This window comes from Microcebus murinus, chromosome 25 (assembly GCF_040939455.1).
Source record: "Microcebus murinus isolate Inina chromosome 25, M.murinus_Inina_mat1.0, whole genome shotgun sequence".
In the NCBI taxonomy this organism is placed as follows: Eukaryota; Metazoa; Chordata; class Mammalia; order Primates; family Cheirogaleidae; genus Microcebus; species Microcebus murinus.
The window spans coordinates 25464807-25489473 of NC_134128.1; the positions used below are offsets into that span (position 1 = coordinate 25464807).

Sequence of the window (24667 nt, forward strand, 5' to 3'; positions counted from 1 at the left end):
GACTTTAAAAGTCAGCTGTTGGGGGCATGGGCAATATAGGTAACCTTAACATTTGTACCCCCATAATATGCTGAAATTTAAAAAATGGAAAAAATAAAAAGTCAGTTGTTAGTGATTTCTAACACACACACACACACAAAAAAAAAATCTTCAAATAAAAAAGAGAGGGAAATTTCTTTAAATTAGTTCTATAATAGGCTGGTCACGGTGGCTCACACCTGTAATCCCAGCACTCTGGGAGGCCAAGGCAGGAGGATAATTTAAATTCAGGAGTTCAAGACCAGCCTGAGCAAGAGTGAGACCCCTGTCTCTACCAAAAAAATACAAAGAAATTAGGTGGACAACTAAAAATATATATAGTATAGAAAAAGTTAGCCAGGCATGGTGGTACATGCCTGTAGTCCCAGCTACTCGGGAGGCCAAGGTGGGAGGATCGCTCAAGGTCAGGAGTTCAAAACCAGCCTGAGCAAGAGCGAGACCTCATGTCTACTAAAAAATAGAAATAAATTAACTGGCCAACTAAAATTATATAGAAAAAATTAGCTGGGCATGGTGGTGCATCCCAGCTACTCGGGAGGCTGAGGCAGGAGGATCGCTTGAGCCCAGGAGTCTGAGGTTGCTGTGTGCTAGGCTGACGCCACGGCACGGTAGCCCAGGCAACAGAGTGAGACTCTGTCTTAAAAAAAAAAAGAGGAAAATTTGCTTAAATTAGTTATAAAATAGCCCAGTGCAATAATCTCCCATCTGCTGATTTGGGGTGTCTGGAGTCATCGTCTACGGCCGGGAGTGTGGATCTGTTTAGCGGAACAGAAAGGCGGAGAGAAAACCACATGCATACTGCAAAGTTCACCACCCCTGAGAGGGGCTGATGAAGATTCTCCCAGCACTAAGGACAATAATAAAACTTCGCCCGACGCGCCTCATCCTCTGCGGACTGAGAAAGAGTAATCTCTTCTGCGGAGCAGTTCTGTGCTCCTCTGAGGGTGGGCAGGCTCAGGAAATGTCTTTTCCGCGAGGACCCCTCGTAATTCATAAGCAGCTAAACCTAAATGAAGCTGCAAAGGTCATTCTTATTTCATAATACGAGGAAATATCCAAGGAACCTTCAAACCCTTCCTTCTCCTCCCACGGCTGTGTGGCTCCCACACATCATAATATAGGATGATCTGCCTTTCCGTGGTACCGAGGTTCATTTAATAAGGGTGTGAACTGCACTCGAATGTTTATAGCAGCACAATTCATAATTGCAAGGCTGTGGAAACAGCCCAAGTGCCCATCAATCCAAGAATGGATTAATAAAATGTGGTATATATATACCATGGAGTACTATTCAGCTCTAAGAAACAACAGTGATATAGCACATCTTATATTTTCCTGGTTAGAGCTGGAACCCATACTACTAAGTGAAGTATCCCAAGAATGGAAAAACAAGCACCACATATACTCACCAGAAAACTGCTATTAACTGAGTAGCACCTAAGTGGACACATAGGTACTACAGTAATAGGGTATTGGGCAGGTGGGAGGGGGGAGGGGGCGGGTATATACATACATAATGAGTGAGATGTGCACCATCTGGGGGATGGTCATGCTGGAGACTCAGACTTGTGGGGGGAGGGGGGGAAATGGGCATTTATTGAAACCTTAAAATCTGTACCCCCATAATATGCTGAAATAAAAAAAATAATAATAATAAGAGTGTGATGTATTAGGAATTTTGAGAGATGCAGAGATGTGTAAGAGATCCAACAGTAGCCCTTAAATGCTGAAAGCATTAACCACTTCGGTACGGTGCTCACCGGCCGCGAAACCTCGCCCGCAGCCGGCACTCACGGTCCGCACGGCGGTCTGTGCTGTGCATGGACGACAAGTCCGTTTTGCTCTTGTGATGAGGAAAGCTTGAAAGCACTGAAAGCTTGTTTCACTTTACAGGCAGCTTTACTCGTCATGTAAATATCAGAACAGGTGACATAGACATATATGTTTTCATGACATGATTATTTTTAAATGTTCACAACTTTATTCTGATAAATGAAAAATTAGAAAAGTCACATCACGGCTGTCGGCTACAGTCGCCGTGCGCGTTCGTCTGTGGCTGTCGACCGTAGTCGACGCTGGTCCCTGAGTGGTTAATTAGGCACCAGGTGTATTATAACACGGAGGAGGCAGAGATAAACACGATACACAGGACCCGGGCGTTTGAGAACCTCCCACGGCAAAGCCCGCGGAGAAGCAGAGACATGTTTCCGGATGAATAGTGCTGAACCCGTACATTTGGATGTTGGCACACTGGAGTCTCTTCAAATGGGGGAACGTGTTGAGAAATCACTGGGTTTTACAACCAAATTATTTTTTGAATAAGAGCTAATTGTGTTTATGTTTGTTGTGAAGAGCTACGGAAACATGCTATGAATGGTCAAATTAGCCACCACAGCCAAATGCGGAGACCCACTCAGCACTATTCAAATCCGAGCGTGGCGGAAAGATGCAGGAATTCCGTGCATTTCTGGGGCGAACCCACCTCTGACTGGTGCATGCCCAGCAGGGCGAGCCCAGCAATGGGCTGGTGCCAGGACAGTCGGATGACGGGATGCCCAAACTTTGCTCTGGTGACTTTTGAAATCGGAGGAAAGTGATGGAGCATTTTCTACTTAGGCCCCTGCCTTCTTCATTCTTACTTAAGACGTATCGATCTGTTCCGTGGGGGTTCAGAAAAGGCATGCGTGATGCCAGAGTTCGTTCCTGGCTCAGCCAGAGGCTTGCAGACAATCCGGCCTGCTCCGTGTGGTTTCCTCAGTCCGTGGCTCCGCACTTCCGTCCGTCGGTTTGTCCATCCGTCCCTCCCTCTCTCCCTCCATTGTTCATGCCACAGATCTTTAGGATGTGCAGAGCTCAGCCCGGGCAGCGTGCCTGGCACCAGGAACACACGGAGACTCACACGCCACAGCCCCTGCCCGTGAGAAGACCTCAGTGGGCTCCCCATGTTTCCAAGGTGTGGCCCCGAAATACACGAGCCCCGCCAGGCGCTGGGCTCTGACCCCGGGACTCCCCAAATCAGCGTATCTGGGGCTGCCTGTCTCACAAGTACCCCAAATGGCTCTTGGTCACCGTGAAATTCTGGAATTAAGCTTGGGTAGGGGTTTGGGATGAGAAACGACGATCACAATGCATCGCGTTGTGCCGTTCTGGGAACGAGTGGAGAGTCTGTCACAGCTCCGGGTGGAGGGGTGGGAGGCCGGCTCCGGTCCTGAGAGATGAAGCCCCTGTGAGCCACACCCGGCCGGCCGCCTACACACCCCCTTTGAAAAATCCAGCATTAAAATAAGGAGTTAATTTTAACCGTATGCAAATACATTTGGCTTCATGAAAAAAACTTTTCTGATCAAAGGAAAGCCTCAAACAACAAAGGAGCTAACCCACCTCGCAACCTTAAAGATCCACCTATTAAGGATTATATATCCCGGCCCGGCGCGGTGGCTCACGTCTGTAGTCCCAGCACTCTGGGAGGCGGAGGCGGGCGGATAGCTCAAGGTCAGGAGTTCAAGACCAGCCTGAGCAAGAGCGAGACCCCCATCTCTACTAAAAATAGAAAGAAATTACCTGGACAACTAACAATATATAGAAAAAATTAGCTGGGCTTGGTGGCGCATGCCTGTAGTCCCACCTACTCAGGAGGCTGAGAAAGGAGGATCTCTTGAACCTAGGAGTCTGAGGTTGCTGTGAGCAAGGCTGATGCCACGGCACTCACTCTAGCCAATGCAACAGATGATACTCTGTCTCCAAAAAAAAAAAAAGAAAAGAAAAGAAGAAAGAAATAACTCCCATCATGTTCCCAGTCTGATCGTTGCAGCTTCTTCGAATAACCCGGCGTTTGAGTGTTTCTGGGATGAGGTTGGAGCAGTCTGTGGAAAGACCACTGGATGCTGAGTGTCCGTATTCCCCCGAGAGACTTTACTTCCTCGCTCTGGGCAGCCAAGCGAGCAGGGACTGGGATTTCAGGTTTGGCGGACACTCTGCCCTGCGGACGGGCAGTCACTGGAGCATCATCGCCGCTGAGGACAGAGAGGAGGAGACGGCAGAGGGGGGCTGGCCTCTGCTGCCGCCTCCTTTCATCCGGTCCCCGCACCGCAGATCAGAGTGGAAGGGCAGCAGCCACCTGTCGCAGCTCAGCCCATGCTTCCCTTTTCCTTCTCTTGCCTTCGAGGTCTGCAGGCGCCACACTCCCAGCCTCCTTCCTGGACACCTTTTCTTCTGTGTCAAACATTCTGTTGCATGCACATGCACATGCACGCACACGCACACACATGCATGCACACGCGCAGGCACGCACACGCGCATGCACACGCACATGCACGCACACGCATATGCACGTGCACACACATGTGCACACATATGCACGCACATGCACATGCGTGCGTACACATGCACACATGCATGCGCACACATGCACGCACACGCACATGCACAAGCACGCACACACACATGCACTTTACCTGTTGCAACTGTCAGATGTCAGCATGGAGAGAAAAAGCCGCCGAGGCATAGGGAAAATCGCCTTTAGAGACTAAAAAGCGCCCTCAGAATTAACCTGGGCTCATGGCTCATGCAAAGCCCAGCGAGGACGCTTACCTGGTGGTGGTTGAGGCCACAGGCCGATGCCCGGGTCTCTGCCCTGCCGTGCTGCGGCATAACTCCGGGCGCACTGTTCTGTAGCGTGGGGTAGCGGGGGGGCCCCCGGGCTCTCATCGCGCCGGCTGAGGGCGCATGAACCGTCTCAGGACTCACCTGAGGACTCACCTCAGGACTCACCTCACTCTCAGGAGCTCCCAGCCCCTCCCCGGCAAAGCCCCGAGAGTTGAGCCACCTAAAGGCAGCGTAACGTCAGGCGGCTGACTCACAGCCGAGCAACTACGCGTCACAGTTAACCGAAACCAAGAGGAAAGCTACCGTGGTTCCCCGAAAACAAGACAGGGTCTTATATTTGTTTTTCCTCAAGAAGACACCCTAGGGCTTATTTTCAGGGGATGTGTGTTTGGTTTTTTTTTTAAGTGCGGTACAACCATCTACATTGATTCAAATACAGTTCAGTCATCTTCTTCTGGAACATCATCATGACTCTCCAAACCCGAATCCCATCCTGAATGTCCTGCGACTCTATTTCCCTTAGAACCATCAGCCCCAATCTCTCATGTCAAGCACTAGAGCAGATGAGAAGGGCTGCTCGTCTTCTTTCCTGCTCCGCAACGACATGTACGGGTTGTACAGGTGCACTGCACAGCCACGCCCATCACTAGGGCTTATTTTTGGGGTGGGGCTTCTATGGCGCACATGCTTAGACATCCCGCTAGGGCTTACTTCATGGGTAGGTCTTGTTTTCCGGGAAACACGGTAGTTCTGAGGCCCTGCATCGCGGTGACCCATTCCGGAACCTTCCTGATGAGCAGCGGGACATCAGAGCCACCGCTGTGTGGTCCTGCACTGTCATGCTTAGTGGACACTTCGGTCCCTTCTTGTTTCCAAGAGGCACAGTGAGCACGCAGGTCGCCCACGCCACCACACGGGTCCAGCACGTGGGCGGGTGCTGTGTGTCCAACGCAGCCACAGATCTTATCAGGAGCCTCCACAGAAGCCACGGCCACCAGAGCCCTCAGCTTCCAAGGCAACCGGGCAGAGCAGCAGAGCTCAGGGGGAAGGAAGCGCAGGGGACAGAGGGAAATCCGGTCTGAATTAGGGAGAGGGCTGGATCAGGGGCCACCAGGAAACTGTATACAAAGTCCTGGCCAACGCCCTCACCGCGGCGACATTGTTTCCAAACGTTACAAGGTCAGGACATTCCGCTTCCTGTCTGAAAAGACCCTGAATAAATGACACATTCTAACAGACTTGATTATTTAAGCTCGTAAGAATCACCGGAACAAATTTGATAGCAGGGGTCTCCTTATTATTTTATTCACACTCTCATGGTGGTGAGCGCCCGGATTTCCATTTAGAAGCAAGGCTGACGAGGTCTACGTCTCTACAACTGGCAGCAGGCACGAAAGATGAGACAGCCGCCAAGAAGCTCCCCCCCGGCGCCGAGATGCAAAATCGCAGCGTTTGCTTAAACCCTTCCTCTCCGTGGCTGCCCTGGGCTGCGCAGCGGGTCTGAACTAGACGCGTCATAAATTAGCGCGGCAACAAACCTCCGAGGCCCCTTCCTCCCCACGAGCAAAGTGCCGTCCGGGTTCCACGTGCCAAGGCCCCAGAGGGTGACGTTAACACGGGCTTGATCCTGGGAGAAAGCGGCAAAACTCGCTCTGCTTTTATAAACCGCTGGGGGGGGGGACTGCGTCCTGCTCGGGGCGTGTCTGTGAAGTTCTGTGACAGTGACGATGATTGAATTACGTGACAGTGTTTGCACCGTTCAACAAAGACAGTAGGAGGAAAACGACATCAACTGAAATTCAAGCAGCACTCACTAGGCGCCGGGTGCTTTCCGAAAGCGTGACTGTATCGATTCATTCACACAATAAAAGGGTTTCCCTACTCTTTTGACCCCCAATACTTTTTGAAGTTCTGATTTACTTTTTTTTTTTTTTTTTTGAGGCAGAGTCTCACTTTGTTGCCCAGGCTAGAGTGAGTGCCATGGCATCAGCCTAGCTCACAGCAACCTCAAACTCCTGGGCTCAAGCGATCCTCCTGCCTCAGCCTCCCGAGTAGCTGGGACTACAGGCACGCGACGCCATGCCTGGCTAATTTTTTCTATATATATTAGTTGGCCAATTAATTTCTTTCTACTTATAGTAGAGAAGGGGTCTCGCTCTTGCTCAGGCTGGTTTCGAACTCCTGAGCTCGAGCAATCCGCCCACCTCGGCTCCTAGAGTACTGGGATGACAGGCGTGAGCCACCTCGCCGGGCCCCGATTTACTTTTTATTTTTATTTATTTTTTATATATATATGTTTTTGAGGCAGAGTCTCACTCTGTTGCCTGGGCTGGAGTGCCGTGGCGTCGGCCTAGCTCACAGCAACCTCAAACTCCTGGGTTCAAGAGATCCTCCTGCCTCAGCCTCCCGAGTAGCTGAGACTACAGGCATGCGCCACCATGCCCGGCTGATTTTTTCTCTATATATATTTTAGTTGTCCAGCTAATTTCTTTCTATTTTTAGTAGAGACGGGGGTCTCACTCTTGCTCAGGCTGGTTTTGAACTCCTGACCTTGAGCAGCGATCCTCCCACCTCGGCCTCCCAGAGTGCTAGGATGACAGGCGTGGGCCACCTCGCCCGGCCCATGATTTACTTTTTAAAAACTTTCCACTAACGGACGGAAGAGGGGGAAGTTCAGCAGAGTAGAGCCAACCCTTTCTCCTTTTGCCAAATGCGATAGTATTGGTTCAAACCCGTCCCACCTGCGTGCTACTGGTACCATCTTACTTATGTGCACTGAGAAATAATGAGGAAATACACAAAATTGAATTTTGACATAATTAAAAATTATGTCTTTTAGTGCCAAACTTTTTAAGTAATTTGGGTAGAAGTAACTATGAGCACAGTTTATAGTTCTTTTCTTCTCAAATAGAGCGTATCGCGTCTAATACTTTGTGTAGACCTCTCATTACTCTGGACTTAGAAGATTGTATTCCGACGCCTGCTACAATCTGTTGTCTATTTTTGCTTCATTAAATGGCCCCAAATGGCTGGATGTTTTAATTTCCTTGCCTGTTTTTTTTTTTTGCCATTTTATTCTCCTTCCTCAATACCACCCTAGACGTCGCTTTGTTCTTTTCTCCTCATTTTTCAGCTTGGTGAAGCCCCATGAACTAACTAGATTAATCATTATGTGGCTTAAACTGAAAATTTATGTAGTAAGTAATGAAGAAATCTGACTCAAATGCTCAGAGAGTTTGGAAAATCATGAAAATCATGAAGAGAGAGATAGGCAGAGACAGAGACAGAGAAAGTGAAGCAGAATTTGGATTCAAACTGAAGTCAGGGGCTCTGAAGCCTGGGCTCTTTCTTCTTTGCTATATATATATATATTATTTTTTTTTGAGACAGAGTCTCACTCTGTTGCCCACGTAAAGTGAGTGCCGTGGGGTCAGCCTAGCTCACAGCAACCTCAGACTCCTGGGCTCAAGCAATCCTCCTGCCTCAGCCTCCCGAGTAGCTGAGACTACAGGCATGTGCCACCATGCCCGGCTGATTTTTTCTATATATGTTTTTAGTTGTCGAATTAATTTCTTTCTATTTATAGTAGAGATGGGGTCTCGCTCTTGCTCAGGCTGGTTTCGAACTCCTGACCTCGAGCGATCCTCCTGCCTCTGCCTCCCAGAGTGCTAGGATGACAGGCGTGAGCCACCACTCCCAGCCTCTTCTGTGCTATATTGAGGGGTTTTTAAAAAACATAAAAAATTTTTAAAAAGAGTAGTTTCCAAAACAGACAGCATCCACCAAGGTGTTTAGCAAACAGGGTTTCAGCAGGAAGTGGGCTTTGCAACCAACACGGGAAACGGAGCTCACAGCCCGCCTGCCACGACCTCCGTCTCCCCCCTGGCTCTCACCAAGCTTCGAGGCTTCCATTAGGACCACAGCAAGGAGCGTGGAGACCCGCGCTTGTCTCTGGCACTGGTCGGTTTACAGACATCCCCAGGGACTGGGCTGTGTCTACACAGAGTCCGGCACGGCAGGTTCTCTGTGGAGGCGGGAGAGGATGCCAGGAGAACGCCAGTTTCCCCGTGAGAGCCTTCACCCCACCGCTGGAGCCCCCTGGCCCCCACAACCTCCTGCCCCCCCACGTTTGTACTCGCCCCTGCTCTCCTCCCCTTCCCGGTTAGGGGCTGGACGCGGACACCCACACAGGCAGGCGCCAGGTGCCGGCTTGCCAACCCAGGCCAGTCCCGGCCTGGACAGGAGCCCCCAGGGTGGGGAAACCTCCCCGGGAGAGACTCGGTGTTTTATGCAAGACGGGAGGCTGCGAAGGCAGCCTCGTTCTGCTCACAACGGGGCCCGCTCCGGCAGCCCAGGTGGGGGTGCAAATCCCCGTGAGCAAAGGGGCAGGAAGAGAGAGAGGAGCCTCGAGACGCCTTCGTGGGAGCAGGGCTATAAAGCGCCGACGGGACGGATTTCGGTTCCAAATTAGTTATATTGGCTTTTAACTGCAGAGTCATATGGCAGCTCCGCCTGACAGATGGAGGCAGAGATGAAACCTGTTGTTTCAGGGGGTGGAGGTTTCACACGTCCGGTGTCATCGTAACTCTCCTCGGTAAAACCTGCCCCGGCCGAAGCTCTCATCCGAGGACCCCGAGCTGCTCGGGGGTCTCCGTCGGGCCCGCTGGGTTTGGTTTAGTCACGACGCTGTGCCGCACAGCCACGGCCCCGGCCCCCAGCACGGCCCAGGATGGTGCCTGAAAATGGGAAACAGGCCGGGCGTGGTGGCTCACGCCTGTCATCCTAGCACTCTGGGAGGCCGACGCTGGAGGATCGCTCGAGGTCAGGAGTTTGAAACCAGCCTGAGCAGGAGCGAGACCCCCGTCTCTACCATAAATAGAAAGAAATTAATTGGCCGACTAAAAAATATATAGAAAAAGTTAGCCAGGCGTGGTGGCGCATGCCTGTAGTCCCAGCTACTCGGGAGGCTGAGGCACGAGGATGGCTTGAGCCCAGGAGTCTGAGGTTGCTGTGAGCTAGGCTGATGCCACGGCACTCACTCTAGCCCAGGCACCAGAGTGAGACTGTGTCTCAAAAAAATAATAATAATAAAAAGGATCCAGTGGCTGCCCAAACGGTTCACGTCTGGCCCTTCCTGTTGCTAGTGACCACCTGGCCTGTCTTTCCCACATCCCCCCAGCCGAGCCCCGGGCTCTCTCACCCCAAGTGTGGTTCTCAAATTCTGCAGGGAGCAACCAGCGTCTGCACATACAGGGAACTCCTAGTGCTCAGGGGCTGCAGGAGGTTGCAGAAATGAACCAACGGCACGGAGTTGCACACGCCATCTTCCCCTCTCCTCCTCTGCCCACAGCATCCCTCCCCGGGAAGGTACGCTTCTCCCCTGTTCCTTTGGTCGTTGGTGTTACCGTGAAACTCGGATAATAACAAACGCCAGGAAACGGCAAGACTAACAACTGCATAGTTCCTTCTTCAGCCTCCCCAACTGCCCAGCTGGGCGGAAGGTGGATTTATGAGTTGCAAACATTTCAAACCCATTTGGAGGGGAAGGGGCCTCTCCTAACATCGACGTATCTATAGATCGGGGTCCAGTGGGGACCAGGCAGGCTCATGCTGGGCACCACAGGAGACATGAGTGAAGAGACCCTTTCCGTGCAGTGGGCCGGCTTTGGGGGCTCTGCCAGGGTGACACCAACCCAAAGCCAGAATGCTGGGGAGGGTCCGGCTGCCCGTCCATGCTGCGCCTCTGGTTGAGGGATGTTGGAGACCCCCCTCCACCATCTCCAACTGCACCCCGCCGACGGCTCCGGCATGACCCGGGGACCCGGGGCCCTCAGGCTGCCTCGGGGCACAAGACGCAGCAGGGAGCACCAGCAAGCTAGGATTTGAGCACTTCAGTACAAGCGTCGACTATAGCCGACAGCCCAAAGCTTTTACTTTTTTTTTTCTTTTTTCTTTTGGCATATTATGGGGGTACAGATTTTAAGGTTTCAATAAATGCCCATTTCCCCCCCTGCTGGAACCCATACTACTAAGTGAAGTATCCCAAGAATGGAAAAGCTTTTACTTTTACAGCTTTTATCTCTGAGGTTGCAGTGTGGCCGTTCAGCTAATAAGTGACTATGAACCTGTGACCTTTTAACACATCCTTAGTAGGAGTTATTATCGTTATTTTCCTAAAGCTGCCTATAAAGTGAAACAAGCTCTCAGTGCTTTCAAGCTTCCCTCGTCACACAAGAGCAAAACGGACCCGTCGTCAATGCACAGCAAAGACCGCCGTGCGGACTGTGAGTGCCGGCCGTGGGCGAGGCTTCCAGGCCGGTGAACGGCCGGCCGCACCCAAGTGGTTAAACTTCCCTGAAGACACTGAGAATTCCCGCCCCAAACCCAAACCAGAACACAACCGCCTAACAAAGGGACGTCTCCCCAGGGGTGATCCTATTCGTATGCGAACTCCTCCCGAGCTATTAGAACCAAGTCATGTTTACTTAGACATCTAATAATTCTCCTTCCCTGAAAATAATAAAGCCCACACTGTTCTGGAGAAATCCAGCCAATCGACGACACTCTGTCGGGCTCTGGGCGCTTGTGTGATATTTCGTAATTAGGCTCAGGATTAAGCCTGATTATGTAAGTGATATTTGGTGATTAAGTCTCGGGGGAACGTGACCTGGTGCCAGGTATGGGGGGTGTGGCATCGTAATTATGTTTAAATTATGTCTGCCGGCCTCCATTGTCATTTTCCCTGATAAAGCAGAAAAGTAAGACGTTCAGTACAAGTGAGAAAAAAAAAATACAAGACACGAAAACAGGCTGAAATAAAACGTGAAACAGAGCTGGGCAGTCGGCAAAAACATGCCGGGGGGAGGGGGAGGCCTATGCAACAGCCTCACTACACAGATGGAATTATTTTATTTTGCCACGGCAGTGCCCACGGAAATAATGTTTCCTTCCAGCCTGAGCAGTGGCAGCTCAAGAGGAAATGGACCGGATCTCGGATCCGGGGCTTTAACTGGGAGAGAAATGGCCAGGCTGCATTTTGCACACAAGCATGTGCAAAGCGCGTGCGCGCACTCGCACACGCACACACGGAGACGCACACAGGACCACAACCTTGCGGGCCACGGCCAGGGAGCAAAGCACATTACTCATTTGCAGCGAAATGATGGGAAAATCTATCATCTCAGTATGTCGTTTCCAGGGCTAAATTCGATGGAAATGTAGTGGAGTCCTAGCCAAATGGCATTTTCATCGATGCAAAACGAAGACTTTGCAAGCAGCCCCTCCCTCTGCAACGGAGCAGGTGCACACCAGGTAAGGAGGGCCGCGTCATCAGGGGGCCGGGCTGCAAGCCCAGGCGCTGTTTTGTGACCTAACACCGTGTTTCCCCAAATAGAATACAAGACAGGGTCTTATATTTATTTTTCCTCGAGAAGACACCCTAGGGCTTATTTTCAGGGGATTCGTTATTTTTCCCCTCAAAGCCTCAGCTTGCAGCACGCACAGGACGGCCGGGACCCGACAGGGGGAGCCGACCTTGTTGGTGGGGCTGCCCGCACCTTTCTGGTCACCTCTGGGACAGCAGCTGTCACGACAGGGCAGAGGAGAAGGGCTGCCCGTCTTCTTTCCCGCTCAGCGACGACATGCATGGGTTGTGCAGATGCGCTGCGCAGCCACGCCCATCACTAGGGCTTATTTTCGGGAGTGGGGCTTCTATTGCGCACATGCTTAGAAATCCCGCCAGGGCTTATTTCATAGGTAGGTCTTATTTTCGGGGAAACACAGTAGGAGCAGCTCTGTGCATCTTGAACACAAGGACTTGCAGGTGGCACCATTCTTTCAACAGTGCCATTCGGGGTGAAGGAAAATGAGGCACGCGCGGAGTGGTGGGATGGTTTTAGGTCGCACAGCACGGAGGGGTCTCAGAGAACTGAGGTGGCTGGGGTGTGCAGAGGAGTGCAGCCACGACCTGGCTGCCCTGCCCTGTACGTGGATTGTCACTCGGCGGCTGGGAAGCTGCCTCAGAGTGGAGCGAACCCTCTCCTGAATCTACATGAGAATCGAGAGCTTCTCTGCTTCCCCGTCTGAGCAAGAATGAAATTAAGAACCGCAAAGTTCATACCCGGTTTTCAAAAAAAAAAAAAAAAAATTAAACTTTTAACATTAATTGCTCCCGTACATATGTGAGTGCCCAAAATCCTGACATAAAAGCTTTAATTTCTATGCAAAGCAGATAGGATGATTGAGTTATAATTAAAATGGTAATTATACCCTTAATGCTCCATATTTGACTTTTCAAAAAAAAAATGTTATGCTCCAAGAAAAGCTATTTAAAGATCAGAGGGAAAATGTTTGAAAATGAATGTATTCAAGACATTTTAAATCTCTTAAAAATCCAGTTATTGATTCTTACACGCTTTCAAGTGTAGTCTAAAACATTTTCTTCATTTATTTTGGTCGATGGAAATAATAAAAAACCATTGGAACGTGAAAAGCTTAAACGAGGGCAATATTCCGGAGGTTGATATTTAACATGATAAATATTTGAGATGTTGGGGCGCTGGGGAAGGGAGGTCCCTCCCTGTCGCCGCGGTGGGCGGGGCCGAGCAGGGGGGAGGGGCGGCCTCGGGCCACCGTGATCTTGAGCGCGACAAACATGACATTTCCTCTGATCCTTCATTGACTGTTCAGAATTTAAAAAGAACACCTAGAGCTATAAATCAAATGTCAGGCGCGGCAGTCCGGTGGAACCATGTCAATATTTCATGATGTATGGCTCGCCGGGGGCTTGGAGAGCTCAGCCCTGCCAGAACCGAAGTGGGGTGCTTTGCGCGCGCTCAGCCGTGCTGGGGGGTTGGGGGGAGGGTCCAACCCAGGCCAGGGTCCGTGAAGGCGGAGGACGTGCGGGTTGGAGCGCAGGCCGGGGAGCCCCGCGGACGCCGCCCCGCCTCGCCCGGCGCGCACCTGTGGCCCCTGCACCGCGCGCACCTGTGGCCCCTGCACCGCGCGCACCTGCCACCGGCTCACGGCCAGGCCCAGCTTCCAGAGCTTTCTCCTGAGCCCCCGGGAAGGCCCCACCGGGAGGGAAGAAAGGGGGTCTGGTCCGCACCGACCCACACACCGCACCTGGCTCCCCACCCAGCTCTCGGAGAGACTGAGGCACGGAGGACCCTCCCGGCATCGTTTCCTCCAGGTCTGAGGATCTCAGGAGACTCCTTGCTTGAAGAACGAGGACGACACGGGACGCGATGCCCCCGAGGCTGGCGCCGGCCCAGCGCCCTGCGCCGCCTCTTCTGGACGTGGGGGGGGGGGTGGGGGGGTTGCTGTCCCGCTCGCACCGTGGGAAGATGGAATGTATTCTAGGAAACCTCGTGCCAGCAGGACAGGTCCCACGAGTGCCAAGAGCGCCTGGCCGCACAGAGCAGCGCGGGGACAGGAGCGTCCCTGGGACCGAGACTCCCGCACCTGCAAGATCCGCTGGTCCGCCCTGTCTGTCCCGGCGCCTCCCCGGCCAGGTCAGCGGGTGTCGTTCCATCTGGGGAACTTCAGACTCACGCCCCGCGTCCCTAAGCCGTGCACCAGGGTCCACGGCTGCACCTGCAGACCCGCTGCATCGGCGATGACGCGGTGGGCGGGGTGGGAGGGGAGGGGGCGCCGCCCCCGCGCCTGGGTGGGGCCCGCGAAGAGGACGCCCCGGCCGGGCACAGGGGGACAGAGGACAGCGCGGCTGGGGGAGGGAAGACGGACGCCAGACGCAGGAAGCCATGCGCAGTGAGTCAGGACTTGCTCCTCGTAGGGGAACTATAAGTGGAAGTAGGGGAACTTGCTCCTCATAGGGGAACTATAAGTGGAAGTGCCAGCAGCCCGCGGAGGGCACGGCAGAGGGCCCGGTGAGGGCGGGACGGCCGGCAGGGAGGACCCCGGGGGGTGGGCAGGGTGCCTGGCCTCTGCCATGAGCCCCCCTGGGAAGGGCCTGCACCCTGGTCTCTGCAATGCAGGCAGTGGCCCAAGTTCAGCCACCTGCCCTTGCCCAGGGTGCTGGCTCCGGGAGAGACGATGGGCTGTGTCAGGCCAGGCCGTGGTCCCTCTGCCCTCACAGGAGGCAGAGACAGTGAGGGCCTCCGTCATCTCGGCTGCCCAGACACGTGGGAGCTCCCAGCCACCACGGCTCCTGCCGCCACCACCAGCCCACACGTGAAAGGGACGGTGGCTTGGTTAGGCGTGCCTGGCGGCCACACTTATGAATAAGCGGTCACAGTCCCGCACCCCCTGCCGTGTAGGGAGCTGGAGAGGGCCCAGCTAGGGTTCAGTCTCCCACCACGGGGACCCCACGAGGCCATGGGGGCCGGAGGAGAGTCAGCGGGTATCCTCAGAAGCCCAGCCCAGGCCGGGATGCGGTGGCTCGTGCCTGTAATCCTAGTACTCTGGGAGGCCGAGGCAGGCGGATCACTCGAGGTCAGGAGTTCGAAACCAGCCTGAGCAAAAGTGAGACCCCGCCTCTATTAAAAATAGAAGGAAATGAGCCAGACAACTAAAAATACATAGAAAAAAACATTAGCCGGGCATGGTGGTGCATGCCTGTAGTCCCAGCTACTCAGGAGGCTGAAGCAGGAGGATTGCTTGAGCCCAGGAGTTTGAGGTTGCTGTGAGCGAGGCTGACGCCATGGCACTCACTCTAGCCTGGGCAACAGAGTGAAACTCTGTCTCAAAAAAAAAAAAAAGAAGAAGAAGAAGCTCAGCCCAGCTCTGAGCAGCGTGAAGGCCCTCGAGGCATCCCCTCATTCCTCTGCCAGAGCTGCCCCCGCTGGCCCTGGCCCCACAGGTAGGGCACCGAGGTCCCTCCACCTGGGCATACCCCCTGCCCCCTGGCCTGGCACTCAGCAGGCCCCAGCAAATGCTGTTTGAAGAAACGGCCCCATCACGTGGCCTTATCACTGGACGGAGAGGCAGAAAAATTCCAAATGCAACTCCCGCCTCTGGTCCAGTAAAACGGTGTGAGCACCTGGGGTCGTGTCTTCCCTCCCTCACTGTCCCGCGACCCTCCTGTCCTCCCGCCCCTCCTCCGCCATCTATGAACAGGTACCTGGAGACGCGTGCTCGGGGCACAGCCAGGGGCCCAGGCGGGCGGCCTTGCCCGTGGGGTGACCGGGCACACTCGGGGCAGACAGTGAAGCGGCAGCAGCAGCCGCTGGCCAGAGAGGCCTCCAGGGAGGAGGTCGGGAAACCCCGAGTGTGCCGGGTTCTAATCCCCCGATTCAAAAATGGTGCCAGCTGCGCGGTGGCTCTGGCGGGCTGCTCCCCTCTCGTGCTCTGCAAATGGGAACGTCGGCCGTGCCCGCCTTGCAGGCTCCCCGAGACGACTAAACAGGAGGATGCACACCAAGTGCGCCCCACGGCGCCCGGACGGAGTAGGACTAAGTAATTGACGGACTTCGCTCTCTCCACGCTCTCGGCAGAAAGCAGTGGTCGGGGCAGCCCCCCAGAGAGGAGGGGCTCCAGGCCAGCTCTGAAATCCATTCAGCATTGAAACAGAAATGCAAAGAAGCCGGGAGTCACCTGGGGGCCCAGGTGTGAGTGGCCACAGGTGGCTCCTGGGAGAGGTCATCGCTCCTGCCTTTGTTTTCAGAAAGCACGGTGGCCGCGCCCCAGCAGAAACTGCCTCCGTCCTGCACCCCTGGTGCGTAGACAGCTCGAGGGAGCAGAGGTCAAGTTGGCGTGGCAGCAAAGACAGGGAGAACCGGCCGGGAGGCAGGCAGCAGGCACGCCGGAGAGTTACTTTTCTGTTCCCCTTCCCCTCGAAGCTGAATTATCGGTTTTAATGCTTTGCTCTCACACGCGTCTGTTTGCACAAAGACGGATGCCGCTCAGGCAGCGCCCACGAGAAGGAATTGGATTCTGCAATTGCAAATTCCACCCGGAGGTCGCGGGCAGCCGCGGCGGGGGGATTAAGCCGCTCACCGGAGTGAGGACAGAACTCACAGGGATTAGGACGGCAACTCGATAATTTCTTCCCGTTTCTTAAATTACACTCAAACTCTCAGGGCGGCTTAAGATCCAGCCCACTGGCTCCAGAAAGAGCTTCACTTAACTTCGCTTTGCCTGTTCTCGGGTGGAGACGGCGGCGGCCGGAGGAGGAGCAGGTGCCCAGGTAGCAGAGACAAGAGGGAGGGGTCTCTGCTGGCCTCAGGGCTCGGTGCAAGGAGAGGAGGTGGAGCTCCGGGGCTCTCCCCGCCCAGGTCCTCGTCTGTGTGATGGGGTCTCCGTGCTCTGGGTGGGGGTCTTTGATGCCTCGGTGCAATGTGTCTAAGTACGCTAGGTGTAGGCAGGCTCAGATACCTGTGGATCCATGTTAAAAAATAAAAACAGGCCGGGCGCGGTGGCTCCCACTTGTCATCCTAGCACTCTGGGAGGCCGAGGTGGGAGGATCTTTTGAGCTCAGGAGTTCGAGACCAGCCTGAGCAAGAGCAAGACCCCATCTCTACTAAAAAAAAAAATAGAAAGAAATTAATTGGACAGCTAAAAACATATAGAAAAAATTAGATGGGCATGGTGGGGCATGTGCCTGTAGTCCCAGCTACTCGGGAGGCCGAGGCAGGAGGATGGCTTGAGCCCAGGAGTTTGAGGTTGTTGTGAGCTAGACTGATGCCACAGCACTCTAGCCCAGACGACAGAGTGAGACTCTGTGAGACTCTGTCTCAAAAAAAAAAAAAAGAAATTCCATAATGATTTCTTGGGGATGCCTGGTAGTCACTCTAAATTCCAATCAGTCACCCTGGTATTTAATCAGCCAAACTAACAAGCCCTGAAGAGTGAGGGAGAGAGAGAGAGGGAACAAAGATTTGATGTGTGCGGTTGATTTTCCCAATGGCCTTATTTGGACATGGGCATTCTATATATTCCTATGGGTTTTGTTTTTAATAATGTACATAAGCCCCACTATCCATCGTCTGTTTGGATCCTGGAATTCACCTGCTCAAGTCTAGCCAAGCCCATACGAAGTCCAATGTCACCCTCTGTTGGTGGTAACAAGAGTTGATCAGCTTGGCTGGGCCACTTCATTTTTTTTCATTTCTAGGAACATTCATGAGCTAAATGGCCGGGCGCCATGGCTCTTGCCTGTCATCCCAGCACTCTGGGAGGCCGAGGCAGGAGGATCACTCAAGGTCAGGAATTTGAAACCAGCCTGAGCAGGAGCGAGACCCCAATCTCTACTAAAAAAATTGAAAGAAAGTAATTGGCCAACTAAAAATATATAGAAAAAATTAGCCAGGCATGGTGGCACATGCTTATAGTCCTAGCTACTCGGGAGGCTGAGGCAGGAGGATCGCTTGAGCCCAGGAGTCTGAGGTTGCTGTGAGCTAGGCTGATGCCAGGGCACTCACTCTAGCCCGGGCAACAGAGTGAGACTCTGTCTCAAAAAACAAAAACAAAAACGGTGCTTCTGGCTGGAGCGGACACACTATCCGGCAGGGCCTGCACATGGGAGCCTGAGGTAGCAGCTCCCAGACCCCTAGTCTCCTCTTTCCAGGGTTGACAGCACTCGAAGGTCACTCATTGGCTTTAGTTCCTCTGGCGTTTCCAGCTCCCGCCTCCCTGGTGCCCCCCCCAGCCCACTGATCCCAGCCAGCATCCACGGCCCCTTCGGGAAAGACCCAGCCCGGCCTCCAGGGACTGTGAACTGAAGCAGCAGTAGCGAGATGAACTTGTGCAGGGGGACGCTTGGCGTGTTCTCCCTGGGAACCCCGGAGCCACCGTGGGGGAAGCCCCCTCCCATCCGGGACACCACTGGTGACAGTCACTCTGGCTGCCTGGGACGCAGGGTCCCGCCTGGTCCCCAGGCATCCCGTTGTCACGGTCGCAGCCAGGCCCTGGCACCAAGATGTTCTCAGACGTCCCAGGAGACTGTGACATGCAGACAGGACAGGGAGGCGCCACCTTGCACCGGGGCACAGGTGGTGGGTCGGGCGGCCCTGGGGGGCAGGGCAGACCCCATCACTGGTGCATCCGTGACCTCAGCGAGGCCATGACCTTGGGGTGGGAGGAAGGCAGGGACGCCCAGTTCGGCGTCATCCTGCAAGAGGGAGGGAGGGACACTCAGAGGTCAAGGACGAAGTGGGCAGCTGGGACCCGGCGTCCCCAGGGCTCCGCCGGTCACTGATGGGAGCTTCGTGGGGGCTGCGGTCTCCTGGAGACTCAGTTTCCCCTGCTGTAAAGAGAATGCCGGTCCTGGGCGCATCTCTTCCCGATGAGCCTCGACCCAGCAGCTACCGTGTTTCCCTGAAAATGAGACTGGGTCTTATATTGATTTTTTCCCCAAGAAGACACCCTAGGGCTTATTTTCAGGGGATGTGTCATTTTCCCCTCAAAGCCTCAGCTTGCAGCACACACAGAACGGCCAGGACCTGACAAGGGGAGCCGACCTTGTTGGTGGGGCTGCCCGCACCTTTCCGGTCACCTCTGGGACAGCAGCTGTCACGACGACGGGGCAGACGAGAAGGGCTGCTCGTCTTCTTTCCCGCTCAGCGACGACATGCATGGGTTGTGCAGACGAGCTGCGTAGCCACACCCGTCGCTAGGGCTTATTTTCGGGGCAGGGCTTCTATTGCGAACATGCTTAGAAATCCTGCTGGGGCTCGTTTTATGCGTAGGTCTTATTTTCGGGAAAACACAGTAGATCTGCAAACGGTTTCATCCATCTGGCGTGTGGTGCTGTGGCCGCAGAGACGCGGTGCATGACTCACTCCAAGGACACAGGAGTGGCCACTCCTGGCCCTGTTCTCTCCCACACCGCCAGGGACAAGCTCAACCTCCAGCCGCCAGCAGGAACGGGACCCCTCACACCAGGAGCTGGGCGGAGAGATGCAGCCACTGCACCGGCCGACCCTGTCTGGTGGTTCATCTTTGACGGCAGAAATAAGTTAAACTCTTCCTCATCTCAGATAATCGACTCGGGTCCCGTCTGCGGCTCGGGCCGGCTGCTGGGGGAATCTCGGTCACGTGAGACTGCCTCGCTGAGCCAGCTCCGAGTTTTCCCGTGTCTGCGCCCCCAGCCCCCCAAGCCACGGGGGGGCTCTTCCGTTTTGCTTGGTGTCTGCAGAGACACAGCAACAAGAACAATCGGTGCACGGGCTGCAGAGCCATCCCGACTTTTCGCCGAAAGGTTGGACGTGGTTTCAGGCAAGATTTTTATCACACGAGAGGGAACAGAAGTCTCGGATGTGTTACCGTCTTCCAAGGTTGTGTCCGATGTTTTCCCCTTGTCGCTGCAAAACAAAAGCAGAGATGACAAGGAAAAGATCGAGAGTGAAGCCGCGTCTCCAGGGCCTGCTTTGTTGGTGGCAGCGGAGGACAAACAAATAAATTGGTTTGGTTTTGTCAGGAAATGGAGTTCCACCTCTTCGACACTATTTTTTTTTTTTTTTTTTTTTTGAGGCAGAGTCTCACTGTGTTGCCCGGGCCAGAGTGCTGTGGCGTCAGCCTAGCTCACAGCAACCTCACACTCCTGGGCTCAAGCAATCCTCCTGCCTCAGCCTCCTGAGTAGCTGGGACTACAGGCATGTGCCACCATGCCCGGCTAATTTTTTTTTTTTTTTTTAGTTGTTTGGCTAATTTCTTTCTTTTTTATTTTTATTTTTTGAGACAAGAGTCTCACTCTGTTGCCCGGGCCAGAGTGCGTGCCGTGGCGTCAGCCTAGCTCACAGCAACCTCAAACTCCTGGGCTCAAGCGATCCTCCTGCCTCGGCCTCCCGAGTAGCTGGAACTACAGGCACGTGCCACCATGCCCAGCTAATTTTTTCTATATATTTTTAGTTGTCTAGTTCATTTCTTTCTATTTATAGTAGAGATGGGGTCTCGCTCTTGCTCAGGCTGGTCTCAACTCCGGAGCTCAAAAGATCCTCCCGTCTTGGCCTCCCAGAGTGCTATGATGACAGGCGTGAGCCACCACGCCCGGCCCCTCATGGTATTTTAGAGAGCAATAATGTGATATAACTTGGCCCTTGGTCTCGAAAAGAACTCGCTAAGTAGCTTGGTGCTAAACGTGGGTGCGTTGTATCCGTCCTGGGAGACCCAACCCTTGACAGTGCTGTGAGCTCACCGAGAATCTGAATTCATGAAATTAATCGGAAGCGAACTTGTTTCCCAGCACTTCAGTGGCTTCTGCTGTGAGCCAAGCGCAGGTGAGGAGGAGACGGGGTTGCCGGGAGCTCTGGTCAGCGGGTTTGCGGGAACCGGAGCCCCCTGTGTGTGTTGAATCCCGAGTGATTGGAACATCAAAATTCCCCGTGTTGAATTAGACATGCGTGTCTCCCTGCGTGGATTCTAAGACTCTGCCCAGCATCTAACCCCTTCTAATGGCAACCAACAGTGCCATTTACACTCGCAGACTCCGCTGTGAAAGGCAACATACGGATGCAGTCACATACGTGCTCTCATTAAAACCCGTCACTACACGGGCCGAGGTAGCTCACGCCTGTCATCCCGGCACTCCGGGAGGCCGAGGCTGGTGGATCGCTCAAGGTCAGGAGTTCGAAACCAGCCTAAGCAAGAGCGAGACCCTGTCTCTATTATAAATAGAAAGAAATTAGCTAGACAACTAAAAATATATAGAAAAAATTAGCCGGGCGTGGTGGCGCATGCCTGTAGTCGCAGCTACTCGGGAGGCTGAGGCAGGAGGATCGCTTGAGCCCAGGAGTTGGAGGTTGCTGTGGGCTAGGCTGACGCCACGGCACTCACTCTAGCCTGGGCAACAGAGTGAGACTCTGTCTCAAAAAATAAAAAAAAAAAAAGAGAGAGACATTAAAAATATATTGACCAATAAATGAGCATATAAGTCTGAATTATATTTCTAAAAATAAAAAATAAAATAAAAAAGAAAGGGATTATGGGGAGGAGTTTTGTTTGCACAGGTCCTCGGGGAGCTACCCGGGTTGGGGGTGGGGAGTGGAAAAGCTGGGACCTAAGTCAGTCCGGCGTCTTGCTGAGCTCTATCCCAAGGCCGTGGGAGAGCAGAGGGACGGGCACGCGTGTGCTGGCATGTGCTGGCGTGTGCTGGCATGTGCTGGCATGTGCTGGCGTGTGCTGGCATGTGCTGGCGTGGCAGGAAGGGAGGCCAGTGAGCAGCCGCCGCCGCAGTCCCCACTCAGCCCATCACGGAGGCCTGCGCTTTGTCTTTCAGGAATTCGCCGACTCCGTGTCCCAGCTGGTCACGCAGAAGTTCCGGGAGGTGACGGCCGCCCTGCCATCCGTGCACGCCCGCCACAAAGCGCTGGCCGGCATCGTCATGACCAGAGGTAACGCCAGCCTCTTGCATTTCCCGTGGGGGGGTTCCGTGTCCCGGGAGAGGAACACCAGTGTCCGCCTGGCCCTGGGAGCCCAAGGACTCTCGCTACCCCTCGAAGGAAAACAAAACAGAAAACAGAGAGGTCAGGGGTCACAGGTCGTGACCTGGAACCCCACCCTGAGCATGGGGGGTAACCAGGCTGCCGGGGCGTGCAGAGCAGGATTCCCGGCTCCGTGGGGACAGCGGTAGGGACTGGAAGGCCACCCCAGGGACCCTGGTGGGGGCTGGGGAGTCCTGAGTCCCCTCGCTGGGGGGTGGGGAGTCCTGAGTCCCCTCGCTGGGGATTGGGGAGTCCTGGGTCCCTTCGCTGGGGGTGGGGAGTCCTGAGTCCCCTCGCTGGGGGTGGGGAGTCCTGGGTCCCCTCGCTGGGGGGTGGGGAGTCCTGGGTCCCCTCGCTGGGGGGTGGGGAGTCCTGAGTCCCCTCGCTGGGGGGTGGGGAGTCCTGGGTCCCCTCGCTGGGGGGTGGGGAGTCCTGAGTCCCCTCGCTGGGGGGTGGGGAGTCCTGAGTCCCCTCGCTGGGGGGTGGGGAGTCCTGAGTCCCCTCGCTGGGGGGTGGGGAGTCCTGAGTCCCCTCGCTGGGGGTGGGGAGTCCTGAGCACCCTCGCTGGGGGTGGGGAGTCCTGAGCACCCTCGCTGGGGATTGGGGAGTCCTGAGTCCCCTCGCTGGGGGGTGGGGAGTCCTGAGTCCCCTCGCTGGGGGTGGGGAGTCCTGAGCACCCTCGCTGGGCGGTGGGGAGTCCTGAGCACCCTCGCTGGGGATTGGGGAGTCCTGGGTCCCCTCGCTGGGGGGTGGGGAGTCCTGAGTCCCCTCGCTGGGGGGTGGGGAGTCCTGAGCACCCTCACTGGGGATTGGGGAGTCCTGAGTCCCCTCGCTGGGGGGTGGGGAGTCCTGAGTCCCCTCGCTGGGGGGTGGGGAGTCCTGAGTCCCCTCGCTGGGGGGTGGGGAGTCCTGAGTCCCCTCGCTGGGGGGTGGGGAGTCCTGGGTCCCCTCGCTGGGGGGTGGGGAGTCCTGGGTCCCCTCGCTGGGGGGTGGGGAGTCCTGAGTCCCCTCGCTGGGGATTGGGGGGTCCTGAGTCCCCTCGCTGGGGATTGGGGAGTCCTGAGCCCCCTCGCTGGGGGGTGGGGAGTCCTGAGTCCCCTCGCTGGGGATTGGGGAGTCCTGAGTCCCCTCGCTGGGGGGTGGGGAGTCCTGAGTCCCCTCGCTGGGGGGTGGGGAGTCCTGAGTCCCCTCGCTGGGGGTGGGGAGTCCTGGGTCCCCTCGCTGGGGATTGGGGAGTCCTGAGTCCCCTCGCTGGGGGGTGGGGAGTCCTGAGTCCCCTCGCTGGGGGTGGGGAGTCCTGAGTCCCCTCGCTGGGGGGTGGGGAGTCCTGAGTCCCCTCGCTGGGGATTGGGGGGTCCTGAGTCCCCTCGCTGGGGATTGGGGAGTCCTGAGCCCCCTCGCTGGGGGGTGGGGAGTCCTGAGTCCCCTCGCTGGGGATTGGGGAGTCCTGAGTCCCCTCGCTGGGGGGTGGGGAGTCCTGAGTCCCCTCGCTGGGGATTGGGGGGTCCTGAGTCCCCTCGCTGGGGGGTGGGGAGTCCTGAGCCCCCTCGCTGGGGGGTGGGGAGTCCTGAGTCCCCTCGCTGGGGATTGGGGGGTCCTGAGTCCCCTCGCTGGGGGGTGGGGAGTCCTGAGCCCCCTCGCTGGGGGGTGGGGAGTCCTGAGTCCCCTCGCTGGGGATTGGGGAGTCCTGAGTCCCCTCGCTGGGGGGTGGGGAGTCCTGAGTCCCCTCGCTGGGGGGTGGGGAGTCCTGAGTCCCCTCGCTGGGGGTGGGGAGTCCTGAGTCCCCTCGCTGGGGGGTGGGGGGTCCTGAGTCCTCTCGCTGGGGGGTGGGGAGTCCTGGGTCCCCTCGCTGGGGGGTGGGGAGTCCTGGGTCCCCTCGCTGGGGGGTGGGGGGTCCTGAGTCCTCTCGCTGGGGAGTGGGGAGTCCTGAGTCCCCTCGCTGGGGATCGGGGAGTCCTGGGTCCCCTCGCTGGGGGGTGGGGAGTCCTGAGTCCCCTCGCTGGGGATTGGGGGGTCCTGAGCACCCTCGCTGGGGGGTGGGGAGTCCTGGGTCCCCTCGCTGGGGGGTGGGGAGTCCTGAGTCCCCTCGCTGGGGGTGGGGAGTCCTGAGCACCCTCGCTGGGGATTGGGGAGTCCTGAGTCCCCTCGCTGGGGGGTGGGGAGTCCTGAGTCCCCTCGCTGGGGATTGGGGAGTCCTGAGTCCCCTCGCTGGGGGGTGGGGAGTCCTGAGTCCCCTCGCTGGGGATTGGGGAGTCCTGAGTCCCCTCGCTGGGGGTTGGGGAGTCCTGAGTCCCCTCGCTGGGGATTGGGGAGTCCTGAGTCCCCTCGCTGGGGGGTTGGGGAGTCCTGAGTCCCCTCGCTGGGGATTGGGGGGTCCTGAGTCCCCTCGCTGGGGCTGGGGAGTCCTGAGTCCCTTCGCTGGGGGTGGGGAGTCCTGAGTCCCCTCGCTGGGGGGTGGGGAGTCCTGAGTCCCCTCGCTGGGGGGTGGGGAGTCCTGAGTCCCCTCGCTGGGGGTGGGGAGTCCTGAGTCCCCTCGCTGGGCGGTGGGGAGTCCTGAGTCCCCTCCCTGGGGGGTGGGGGGTCCTGAGTCCCCTCGCTGGGGGGTGGGGAGTCCTGAGTCCCCTCCCTGGGGGGTGGGGAGTCCT

At 55.8% G+C, this 24667-nt stretch overlaps 1 protein-coding gene across 1 annotated transcript in view; it reads left to right on the plus strand.

Annotated features, from left to right (window-relative positions):
• Window positions 1–24667, plus strand: part of ADARB2 (adenosine deaminase RNA specific B2 (inactive)) — a 260438-nt gene that overhangs the window by 203269 nt on the left and 32502 nt on the right. The window contains exon 4 of the mRNA XM_075997510.1: window positions 21818–21932. Coding sequence (XP_075853625.1) covers window positions 21818–21932 — 115 coding nt within the window. The remainder of the gene's footprint in view (window positions 1–21817; window positions 21933–24667) is intronic.